We start from the raw sequence: 11,136 nt of genomic DNA, 5'->3' as shown, positions 1-11,136 counted from the left end.
ATGCTTTGTTTGAAGTTAGTGTGCTGGCAGGCTGCAACAACAGGATCTTTATTGATCCCATTCCCTCACTCTGCGGACACAGCAGCTGCCATGAAAATACAGAGACACTATTTGTAGGTTTCTCTATTTCTATCTAAATCAATGTAAAGTATTCATAAAAATGTAGATTTTTTGTTACTATATAAAGATCCTGAGTTCTTCCACGAATAGAAACTGTATAAAACTGAATGTATGTATGTTAGATTTCTAAAGGTATATAGTCATGTTTATGATTTAATTAACAAGGAAAAACAACAACCCAGAGTTTAAAAAATATTCTTATTTGGCATTAATCTTACTTTAATGTTGAAAAAGAGGCCGCGGGGAAACGGTGGACTGTGCGTCAGAACGTAAAGGAAACAAGCCAACACAAACACGCTGTGTAAAGAACCCTTTAATAGAGCATTCACAAGCAACACTTTCACTGGTATAGGCAAGGCAGGCTGCTGCAACTTGGCAGTTTTTTGTTTAGTTTTTTTTTTTTTAGTTAGAAATGTAAAAATGTTAAAACGTTTCCTGTATCTTTCAGATACTAAACTGGAAGTACAAAATAAAAAACATTTTAAAAGTTAATCCAAGAATGTCAGAATCAGACATGTGATATGATCACGTTTGTCTCTAGGGAGAGGACTGCATCCTACAAACAGTACTCTGCCAAACCACGTCTTTACATTGATAACTAATACTAAAGGGTGTATAAATACAATGTTACAAAATATACTTCAATACAATTAAAAACATTTAAACACAGAACCAGTTCATCATTCTAGTTTCCATTGTGCACTAGAGTCTTACCCGACACAAGCAGTACGTACTGAATACACAGAACACATGTAACATGAATACAATTACTTTATGTTTAAGGCACTGAAAGGAAACCTGTATTTAAATGGATTGTAACACAATCAGTTGATACTTGACTTAATGTTATATATAGATGTGTGTGTATATACTGTATATATACATAGATACATAGAGATACATAGGTAGATAGGTTAAAATAAAATTAAATTATATACTACCCTTTAAATATAGATATAAAAAATAAAAAGTATGTTACTGATATAGGCTTGATAAAACACATTTTGTTGCATTTTTGATAGAAGGCAATATATAATAATAAAAAAAAACATATCATGTAAAAAGGTTAAGCAAGCATTATTATAAAGAATTACACACATACATTATATATATATATATATATATATATGATAATCCAAACAAGGGTGGAGCTGAACCCCACCGCTCTGAACAGCTAACTCTTTGCAATGAAGAGCTAAAAGCATCATTCGAATCAGATAATTCACCTCTCGAATGTCGATACTGCTGGAATTCAGGACCAACAATTTCAAGAATGAAACTGCAGTAAGAGGGCAGTGATCAAGTTACAACGAGTTATTAATTATTCCGCCAGCAGCCAGGATTTTCCTTGAGCCTCTCTGCTTTGATTCTCAAATCTCGTTCCCGACTTCCAGAAAGAATTAACCACTACCTACCTTTTTAAATTTATGATTCTTGTTGCAAATCATAAAAGAGCTTTCAATTCTGTGTTCACTCCTACACCTGAAACCGCAAAACCTGCGAGCCGCTCACAGCAAAGTCTGTGTCTTTGGGTTCAGGTGCAGAGAGCCACAAGATAATGGAAGCGCAGCAATAGGTCTTGTAGAATCCACAGGTCTAACCAAGTGTCAGTACTGCACTGGGTTCCCTTCAGGAAAGCTTATCTCATCTTACATAACACTGTTTATTGATGCCCATCCCTCCCTGAGACTGTGGAAGCTGGAAAGAGAGAAGTCTGTTTCCGAATACTGTTAGTGGTTTGGAATTGTATTTACTGTCTCTACAGCCTGAAGCCAATCTATATCAGTGTAGCCTGAAGCTAGTCTAGCTCACAGCTTGTCCTACTGTACCACTTTTCTCATATGAAACGTTCCTGTGCACTCAAAGCTTTTGAGACTGTAACTGTTAGTAGTTAATAAGTAACAGACAGCGACAGAACTCTTTAAAATCATAACGTCTCAAAGATAGCTTTAAAAAAAAAAAAAAAATCCTTGTAAAACACACACAACACATCCAGACCCTGAGCACTGCAATATGCATTCTTTAGAAATCTGTAACAAGGGAGCAGTCCTTGTAAAGCACTACGTCTTGTGCAATGCCACGGGTAAAATAAATAGTGGGCGAGTGCTAATTTCTGTTCTGACGTCAGTTACGCAAAATCTGAGAAACCCCCCTGAAACAAACAGGTCCCTGTGACTGGAGATCCCTGGCCAGCAGCCTCAGTTTCAGGGTCTCATTGAGAGGGGCGTGGGGGGGTACAGCCTACGAAGGGGCTGGGCTCTCTCCTGCCTCGCTCAGCAGCTTCCCGGGCTCCTTCAAAAACACCACCAGGACTGTGATGTTGTCGCTGGAGCCGTTGCTCTTGGCCTGGGAGACGAGCCTCTCTGCCACCCCGCTGCCCTCCCCCTGGCTCTCCCGCAGGTGCTCCAGAACCGTCCCCACTGCCTCCAGGGGCCTCACTGTGTCGAAGAAGCCGTCGCAGGCCAAAAGCAGGTAATCCTCGGAGCCGTGGAGCTGGAAGGAGGCGCCGTCGGCATCGCCCGAGATGTAGGGCTTCTGGTCAATGTCTCCTGGGAATCAAAGGGCTCCGGTTAAGAGATCCGATCCAGATAAAGAGAGTTGGCGTTAGCCGTTACAGATGTTTGGCAGCAAGCCGCCTGCACTCACCGATTGCTCTCGAGACCGCGATGGTGCCGTTCACTCTCCAGCACCCCATGAATGCGACGCAGCCCCCCAGAGCCTCAATCCGCTCCTTCTCGTCCTAAAGTAAGAAGGCAATTAGAAGAACGTTTGCCCCAATACAAGTTATACTGCGCTTTCTGTTTGAGTATTTCGGGACACTACTGTAATGTTACGAACCAAGCTACTCAAATCTATTTTCTTGCCTCCTTTTCAGCACTGGCAATATTATCACTGGCCCCAAATTTGGAATATGCAGATATTTCAAAGTTTAGAACTGGTACCTTTGTGCATCCTAATTAACTAAAAAAACACACCACTCTCAGCACAGTAATCGACCAATAACAATGTTTATTGATAAGGCTTTAAAGAGAGTGCTTAGGGATTACTGCTGTGAAACTACAGCGTTTCCATTGATCTATGCCCTGGACACACACACACACGGATGTCGGTCCCTCTCATGGTCCTTGCGGTTCACCCCTGACATGGGAGGACTGAGGAGTGGTCCCCTACCTCACGCTCTGGCTTGTGGGGCTCCATCAGGGAAACGACCTGCCCCTGTCTCACCAGCATGACCTGCGAGTCTCCAAGCCAGGCGACGTGCAGCCAGTCCCCGCTGAGCAGAGCGGCCACTCCTGTACTGCCACTGCGCAGCCGCTGAAACAGAGCACAGCACAGCCTTAGCTTGTGAAGAGGCCATTGTTAACCCCCCCAGGAGGAACCAGTGTAGATGCTACAGCGATCATCCTGTAAGAGATCAGAAAGAGCACATGTTGCTATGAAGCCAGCCACCTCTCTCTTTGCTTTCTGCAGAAACATGTCGTCCGTCTGCCTGAAGGATTTCTTCAGGGCCTCTCCGGGGCTGCTCAGGAGCTCCCCCTGCTGGGCGAGGTTGATGTGGAGGTGCGTCGCTGCGTACACCGCTGCGTCCACGCCTCCGTGACCGTCAAACACAGCGAAGTACCCTCGCTCCGTCTGGTCCTGAGGGGAGAGGAGAGAGGCACGCTCTCACACTGCTCAAATACTGCATGCACGCGGTCGGGGCAAGAACTGGACTAGGGGAAACTGGGGAGGTGTCTGTGACCAGAACAGTTATTAAGAACGTCACAAACACAGCTGAAATTCATTTAGCTCAAAACACAGCCTGGAGTTTAACATTGACTATCCCAATGAAGTGAACTAACAAGCAACAAGTGAGGTTTGAGGTAGTAACACAGGTGAGGCTGTGGAAAATACATATGACTGTGTTTAGAAGAGCAATAGAGCTTTTTGTGAAAGAGCTACCTTGGGCAGAATTGTGAGGTTTGATCAAATAGTTCACACACAGATCACCGCACATAGCGTCTGATGAACACACACCCCTCCTGGATATTACATTGCGACAGTGCTTCCTCTTTCTAATGCTGCAGTCAGGAGCCACACTTGAGAGACTGTTTGTGTCAATGCATTAGAATGAGAATGTAAGTGCTAGTGGGATGGCATTATGGGGCAGGTGGAGCCCTAACTGAGATCACTCGGCTCGGCTCGGTACCTCTAATCCACAGAGCTGGTTGAACTCTGCAATGGCGACGTGCCGGTCCTCCATCTTCCTCCGCGTGTTTCTGATGGCATGGGCCGAGGTCTGCAAGAAGCGTCGCGTTCCAGGCTGCTGGGGGGGCGGCTCCTCCAGCCAGGCACAGCACAGCTCCCGCAGCCTGTTGAAGAAGAACCGCTGCAGGGGATCGGACTCCAGCACTGGAAAGCAAAGCAGGGACACCCACCGAGTGCAATTCAGTGTCCTGAGCAGCACGCGCCCTCCTATTATATACCTTGCTGTGCATCGCTTTAATGAAGTCTACACGATAGGTTGAGTTCTCAAAGACTGCTGTTGTTAATGACTGTGTTTGCTGTTATTTGGTGCTTTGTAAAAGCTTCTATAATGAAATTGCAAACCTAGAGGGCCTTCATTCAATCCCCCGTTTGATTTATATATATTCTGCAATATCAGGTTTAAACAGCAGGTGGCAGCAGATGAGTGGGAGCAGAATGTTCTGCAGACTGAGGAATGCGGATTTGAATAACTAATGACACCTTTTAATAGTGTCACACAGCTTCACATAGCGTCTCAATGCACAGGCTTTGAATACCAAACAGGTTTCTGTTCTTCAAATGAAACACAGAACTGAGAATGAAGAGAGGTCCTCACATTGGTTACTTATTTAAATGTCACAACGTAAGGCAAAAGTAACATCTGTGAAAATTTTTTTACTGTACAAGTTACTGTACAGAAGCACAGACACTGAAACATGAAAGTCTGTTTCAAACAGTATGCTAGTAATCTACATCTCAGCCACTGCCAAACACAAGACAGGAAGCAGACAAGTCCACCACACCCTAGAGCTAAATACAGCTGGGGATGATACAAGAGTCTTGCACAGCACACGCAGCGAAGAATACAACCCTGGGAAAGCTTTGCAAAGCTCAAGATAATTGCTTTACTTATCAGCCATAAGCGTGAGAAGATTGTTGGGCTGCATTTCCACCAGGCAGGCGTGCTGTGGATCAAATGCAGGTGCTTAAAGATACAGTGATGACACATCCTGAAAGCAGACTGGCCTGTGCAAGAACATCACAACAACTGATGACTGATTTAGCTGTGGACGTCAAAACTTGAACTGCTCATTTCTCAGAACTAGGTTTTTGTCGGTTACAATGTCCTTGCTCCGAGCCAAGTGAAATAGAAAAAGAAAAAAAAAATCTCACAGAATCGTGTTGAGCACCACAGGGTGCACAGTGTTGACAGGGTACAGAGCTGTCCAGCCAGTCTTACCAGACAATACATTCTGCATTGAAATCATGAGCTGGCCAAGCCTTCCTCAAAGCTCATTACTGGCTGCTCTGCACAATCCGCAGCACAGCGCTTTTTTGTTCCGTCGTGGAAACGGTCTGGGTGAGGTGGAGTCTGGTTCTGCACTGACAGAGCTGAAGGGCTAATTATGTTAATTCCCTGAAGCTGTGCCAGTTGTGTGCCCTGTATATTATAAACACACGGGCGGTCTGTGCTGGTACAGAATCTGTGTGGGAAGAAGCTGTGCAGCGTTGGCATTACCAGCCAGTCTTGTAACAACCACTGTCTGTGCCATGTCTCAAATGTTTTACTGCCCGAGCAGAGCCCCAGGGGTTTGAAACTGGATTTTGGTCTGATGAGAACAAATGTTCCTGCTAGCGCCCCGCAATGTAGAAGTGTTAAAGAAGGGACTTACAGACAGCCTCCTCCTCCGAGTCCTGCTTCTTGTGAAAAGCGGAGAGGTCAGACTGCAGGATCTCGCTCACAGCAGCTCTGGTCAGGGCCACGCTGAGGAGCTGGGGAGCGTTTCTGGAAAAGAGGGAGAAAACAACATTCCTCACACAAGTGCCTATTGTTTCATAATCACCGATTACAGACTGCAAACTGAAATTCTCACACCCAGAGGCTTTCACAAAGGTAGGTATATAAAGAAAATAAATGACAAATCTTGAGGTGTTGTAATACATTTGTACACTACTGAAGATAGAAAACTTGCTTTAGAGGAGTCATCAATGCACAGGAACACAAATGGAAATGAGAGCGCTTTCCTTCCTGAGGCATGGGTGCCGTTCACTCCTGGTTCAAGCAGCCCTTTAATGTTAAACAGGAAGACAGATGGCAGCCAGAGGAAAGCAAGACCAGATGTCAAGCAGCTCCCCCTGGGACTAGACATGGCTGGGGGGAGGCATCACAAGAGCAGACCCTTTAGAGTATTCTTCATCATCAGCAGCACTACAATCATTCAATCTCAAGTGCCCAGTTTGCTCTATCGTAGCTTAGTTTCTTGCAAGGATAACTGGACCTTCCAAAGGCCAACAAGAATACATTGGCTACAAACTCAATTTACATTTCGCTCTCTGTTCACCTAGAATGCAATGAATACAGAAACATTCTAGAATGTAGTACAAGTGCACAGGGGGGTTTGATCTCTTCTGTGTCTTGCTTTTATTTATTTTCACTTAAAAAAAAAAAAAAAAAAACATTGCATTAGTGCCGACAACCAAAGACGAGTGACGTTTCATTTTTTATTTTTCTCCCCTGAAACTGTAGAATACCTGCCAGGTAGAGCGCAGCTGCAGGTAGGCGCAGTCACGCTCCCAGTAGTGGCTCTTATTTGTCTGCTCTAAAAACGTGCCTCTGCCTTCTAACCCAGGGTGCAGAGTGAGATTGCACCAATCCGTTTAACTACAGGGGCTCCCGCTGCATGCCTTCCACTCAGACTGAAGCCAGCAGTGATTGCATTCCTGCCACTCCCCGCGGTGTGCTCTCCCTCACTGGGGCTCCAGCATGGCTCTCCTCTCCCACCGAGAGGCTGACAGCTGCTAGCTGCTATCTGGAGCACCTGTCTGCCATAAACTAAGCAGTGAAAGCAAGGAGCTCTGTGCAACAACGCACTCAAAGAACCCAGTCTAACTACGGGGGTGGAACACAATAGGAAAGTGGACAGATGGAAGTGGAAGACATACAAAGCAATGTGGCCTTCAAAAACAACATGGGTTTACTGTACACATTACAGCACATGTTCACCTGTTTCCACAGGATCACGATTCCACTGCATACTAAACACGCACCAAAAGCTCTTTTTAGTTGTGGTTTGACCCACAAGTCAAATGTTTCTGTCTGGTCACACAGCCTGCCGCAGCCCGGTTTTTAAAAAACGGTTTTAGGCAGTTCTTGGCTTATTTAGTCTCGGTCACAGAATAGTTGCAGGAATATCATGCTTTGAAAAAAAAAAAAACATTCTTTTAACATCTCATGAGCTTTATGAACAGAGCCCCCAACATCCCCTTATCTGGAGAAGTCCACGATGTAGGAATGTACTCCCTACACCCCTCTTTCCTTGTCTCCCAGCTCTGCTAAGTGGCTTGGTCTCATTTCACATGGACCGGGCTCCAATCTCACTGCCGGTCACGCCCTGTCAGTCTGTGCACTCATTACCACTCTCACAACCCTGCAAGGGCTGACCACTCCAGCCTTCTTGAAGCTCTCAGTCTGCGAGACTCCACCACTACAGCCGGACTATTTACAAACACATTCCTCATTTGCTGTTCTGTTTGTTTAACGCCTGTCCTTCTCGTTTTCAGTTGTTTGCAGGGAGTACCCAGCAGCCAAAGATGAAGTCATGTGTGAGCTCCCATTGGCATAACCCTGCTGGTTTAGAGGCTGGGAGAGGAAATGGTTTGGAAAGCAGGAAGTCAGAGAACAATGGCCTGCTTACAGGAAGCGACAGCAGCATTCAGTTTCTCAACTGAACAGCATTGTACTGAATCACAGAAAAAAAAAAGATGTCAAAGCTAAAAAGAAATTCACGCAGAACAATGTGATGGAAGTACAAGAAGCAGCAACCTTTGTAAGTTCAGCGGCTGTTTAACAGAAACTCTTCTACCAGTTCACCACACTAAATGACCATGTCCCCCCCCCATGGTTATACTGTGCATTTATCATAGTTTAACATGGCTTGCCATGTTTTATTATATGCTTTCCCATACCTCTCTGTGCTTCACAATGCTTACCTATGCCTTTTATTATGCTCCTTAAAACATTTCACAGGAGAGCTACCTAAAATGCATGTTTTAAAATGGTAGCACAGTTATTGATTGCTGCTGGAGATAACAAGAGCTATCACTAATCAGTGTGAGCTCCCAGCAGCTCAGCTATGTGAGGAATGCAGAGCTCATGAAAGGCAGCGTTCTGCACCACAAGCCTGGAGCACCAGGTGGGCAGAGACTCTGTAAACACACAGAGCAACACTGCTGTTAATGCAGCACCAAGACCGCAGCTCTGCTGAGACCCAACGCTGCCGGCTTGGGTGCAGCCAGAACGGGGAATGGAAACTGGAGAGGGCTTTAAGATCTTCACTTTATCAGGTAAAGCAATGTGCTAGTGCCACGGTGTGCAGAGTATTAAAGTGACTTTTCTGCAGTGTGTGTGTGTGTGTGGTGTTCTCAAGACTGACACACACATGAAGAAAGCTGTTAATCCTCGTGGTTTGATTTGGACGGACAGACAGACAGAGACAGACAGACAGACAGACAGACAGACAGACAGGGGTTTGCCCAGCACAGCCTCCCCCAGTCCTGTGAGTGTGTGCAGGGTTGCAATTAACAATATTCTGTTAAAATGAGCTTCTCACCATGGCAATACATTACCTAAGTTGAAGTCACTGTTATTAACTCAATCAACTCGGCTTCAAATGAAAACAAGTTGACCAATCAGAACAATTATTGTGTCTCTAAAATACAAATTCCAATTCCTTCGAAGGGAAATGATTTTAAAAAGCAACTGGAAATGAAGCAGGGTGTTCACCCCAGCCCTGTGTTTGTGCGTACCTGTCCTGCAGTAACCTCAGCCCCAGCTCCAGGCTCTCCCCCTGCACCTCCTCCCGGCTCACAGCGCTGCTCAGGGGCCTCAGGGGCAGGGGGGCCTCGGGTCCCAGCGGGGTCGGGAACTCCTTGATAAACGAGTCCAGGAAGCGCCGCGCTTCCTCTGCTTGTGATCCCATGGCGCTACTTTCACTCACCCTTACTGCGGCCACCGCTGCGTCATGCTGTTCTTCAACAGGGAGTCCGAAAACTGGGTTCAGATAAGAAAAAAAAACACGTGTAACACGCTGCCTTGAGACGCCGCACTCGATAGCACTGTCATTCGAAAAGTAACACAACCACCGAACCGTACCGCGTTTAACTACGGAACGAGCGGGTGATTTGAACAGCATTATTTGAACATGCAATTTTGCAATAGTGTTATTTACAGCATACCTCATTATGATTTATTGCATTTTGTGTTGCTGTTGTGTGTACGGCGCACGGTATTGATACAGCACTCCGCCGCGGTGTACTGTGCACAATAATGTCATGATCGCTTCATGGGACGGACACAAAGTAAAACATTAGAATGAACACACGCACACAGACATGCTCCCCGGTGCAGCAGTAACATTGACAACACGCACTCCGTGTCCGGTAACCGCTGGAGACAGCGCAGTGCAGGGACCGCAACTAGCAGCGACACAAAACAGCACCTCGGCTGCGCTTCCTATTACAAACCAGGGAAATGCCGCTCGGCTATGCCCGGGCAGTCTTGATGCTACACAACTTACTTACAGTTCCTACTACAGGCCCGACTTCATACAGATGGCTGCTTCTGTCAAAAGTCAAAAGCTCTTAGGGGTTGGTCTAGCGTTGACTCCGAACAGCTTACAGACAGCACAGCTTATTACTAAAAACATGTCGTGCAGGAAGATGAGTTCCCCTTTTCTAAATGCCTTTCCCTGCGGAATGCGCTGGCTTCGTTTGAGGCGCCGGGGAACCCGAGGACATTAAAGACACAAAATCCAGTCCTTCGTTTTAGATCTCACGCCCTCGCAGCCCCTTCCTCTCGACACACTGAACTCCTTTCCACGGTATATGTGTGTGTGTGTGTGTGGTATTACTGACATGCGCTATTCAATCAGACCACCGCAGGAAAAGCACGCATGCGCACTCTCTGCTGCCCTCTGCTGGAAGTAAACAATTCTGCAACACCACAAAGTGACAGGTTCTGTATCGGTGGAGACACTGGCGCGTCGTGTCTGAATCCCTGATCCAAGCCTGACCTGTAAACGTTAAGGGTTGTTGTGTTGACAAGCATCCGGCAGTTACCACCAGTGGATACCAAATGCTTTTTTTTTAAATTATTATTATCAAATGTGACACCCGCTTCCTGTTGTTAGCTTGTGGATCACTAATAAGCAGGGCTGCCAATTGCCCCTATAATTCCGGGGCACTAAGACAGCTCAGGTTAACTGATTGTATTACACGTGTAAAGTGAGTGTGAATTGCGTGAGCTGTCGCTAAAGGAATTGAATTGTTTCACTAACGAGTTACTCAAAGCGCACACCTGTCCGGGCAGGAATTACTTCCTGTGAGCATCGTTTCCATCAATCAGACCGATACAGCTCGCTGACTTGCTGTGTTTGTCTGATTGGCGCAGGACAGTGAAACGCAGGTAGAAATAGTAAATACATAGAAACTTAAAACACAAGGTTCAACGGGAAAGGGTGCAACATTCCCTACAGCGACAGAATTGCACTATTTGAACAGATATTGTTTGCCATATACAATTTCAATACGATTTTAATTCATGTTATGACGCTCTCCCGATAGAATCGCCACCGCAGCTCAACACATTTACTGAAGCCGCTCACGCAATCCACTCTCAATTTACTTGTAGATTTAAAATCGAGTCATTTGTGGTTTAGAGGCGAGTTAAAAAAACAAACACTTCACCTGTCTTACAGTGTCCCCGAATTATGGGGCCAGTTGCAACCATAC

At 45.8% G+C, this 11,136-nt stretch overlaps 1 protein-coding gene across 2 annotated transcripts; it reads right to left on the bottom strand.

Moving 5' to 3' along the window:
• Positions 1-417: 417 nt before the first annotated feature.
• Positions 418-10,428, bottom strand: LOC131699009 (protein phosphatase 1F-like). 2 transcript variants are annotated; one of them, XM_058994197.1, is made up of 8 exons: positions 9,924-10,428; positions 9,154-9,397; positions 6,021-6,133; positions 4,310-4,512; positions 3,571-3,759; positions 3,292-3,435; positions 2,767-2,860; positions 418-2,669 (listed from the first exon to the last, which is right to left on the bottom strand). In XM_058994197.1, exons 2-8 carry the CDS (start codon positions 9,324-9,326, stop codon positions 2,362-2,364), a joined length of 1,224 nt encoding a protein of 407 aa, XP_058850180.1. In that variant the 5' UTR covers positions 9,327-9,397; positions 9,924-10,428; the 3' UTR covers positions 418-2,361. The 2 variants fall into 2 exon arrangements, with proteins under 2 accessions (XP_058850180.1, XP_058850179.1); XM_058994196.1 differs by having other exon boundaries at positions 9,928-10,426.
• Between the last annotated feature and the right edge of the window lie 708 nt (positions 10,429-11,136).

Source organism: Acipenser ruthenus, chromosome 21 (assembly GCF_902713425.1).
Source record: "Acipenser ruthenus chromosome 21, fAciRut3.2 maternal haplotype, whole genome shotgun sequence".
Lineage (NCBI taxonomy): Eukaryota > Metazoa > Chordata > Actinopteri > Acipenseriformes > Acipenseridae > Acipenser > Acipenser ruthenus.
The sequence above is the reverse complement of the archived record's forward strand: the minus strand, read 5'-3'. Positions and strand labels throughout refer to the sequence as shown.

Coding starts and splice junctions, on each gene's coding strand:
- LOC131699009 (XM_058994197.1), bottom strand. CDS start 9,326: ATGGGATCACAAGCAGAGGAAGCGCGGCGCTTCCTGGACTCGTTTATC. Junction 4,513..6,020: donor CTCGGAGGAGGAGGCTGTCT/GTAAGTCCCTTC, acceptor TTTGCTTTCCAG/TGCTGGAGTCCGATCCCCTG. Junction 2,861..3,291: donor CCCACAAGCCAGAGCGTGAG/GTAGGGGACCAC, acceptor TTCTTACTTTAG/GACGAGAAGGAGCGGATTGA.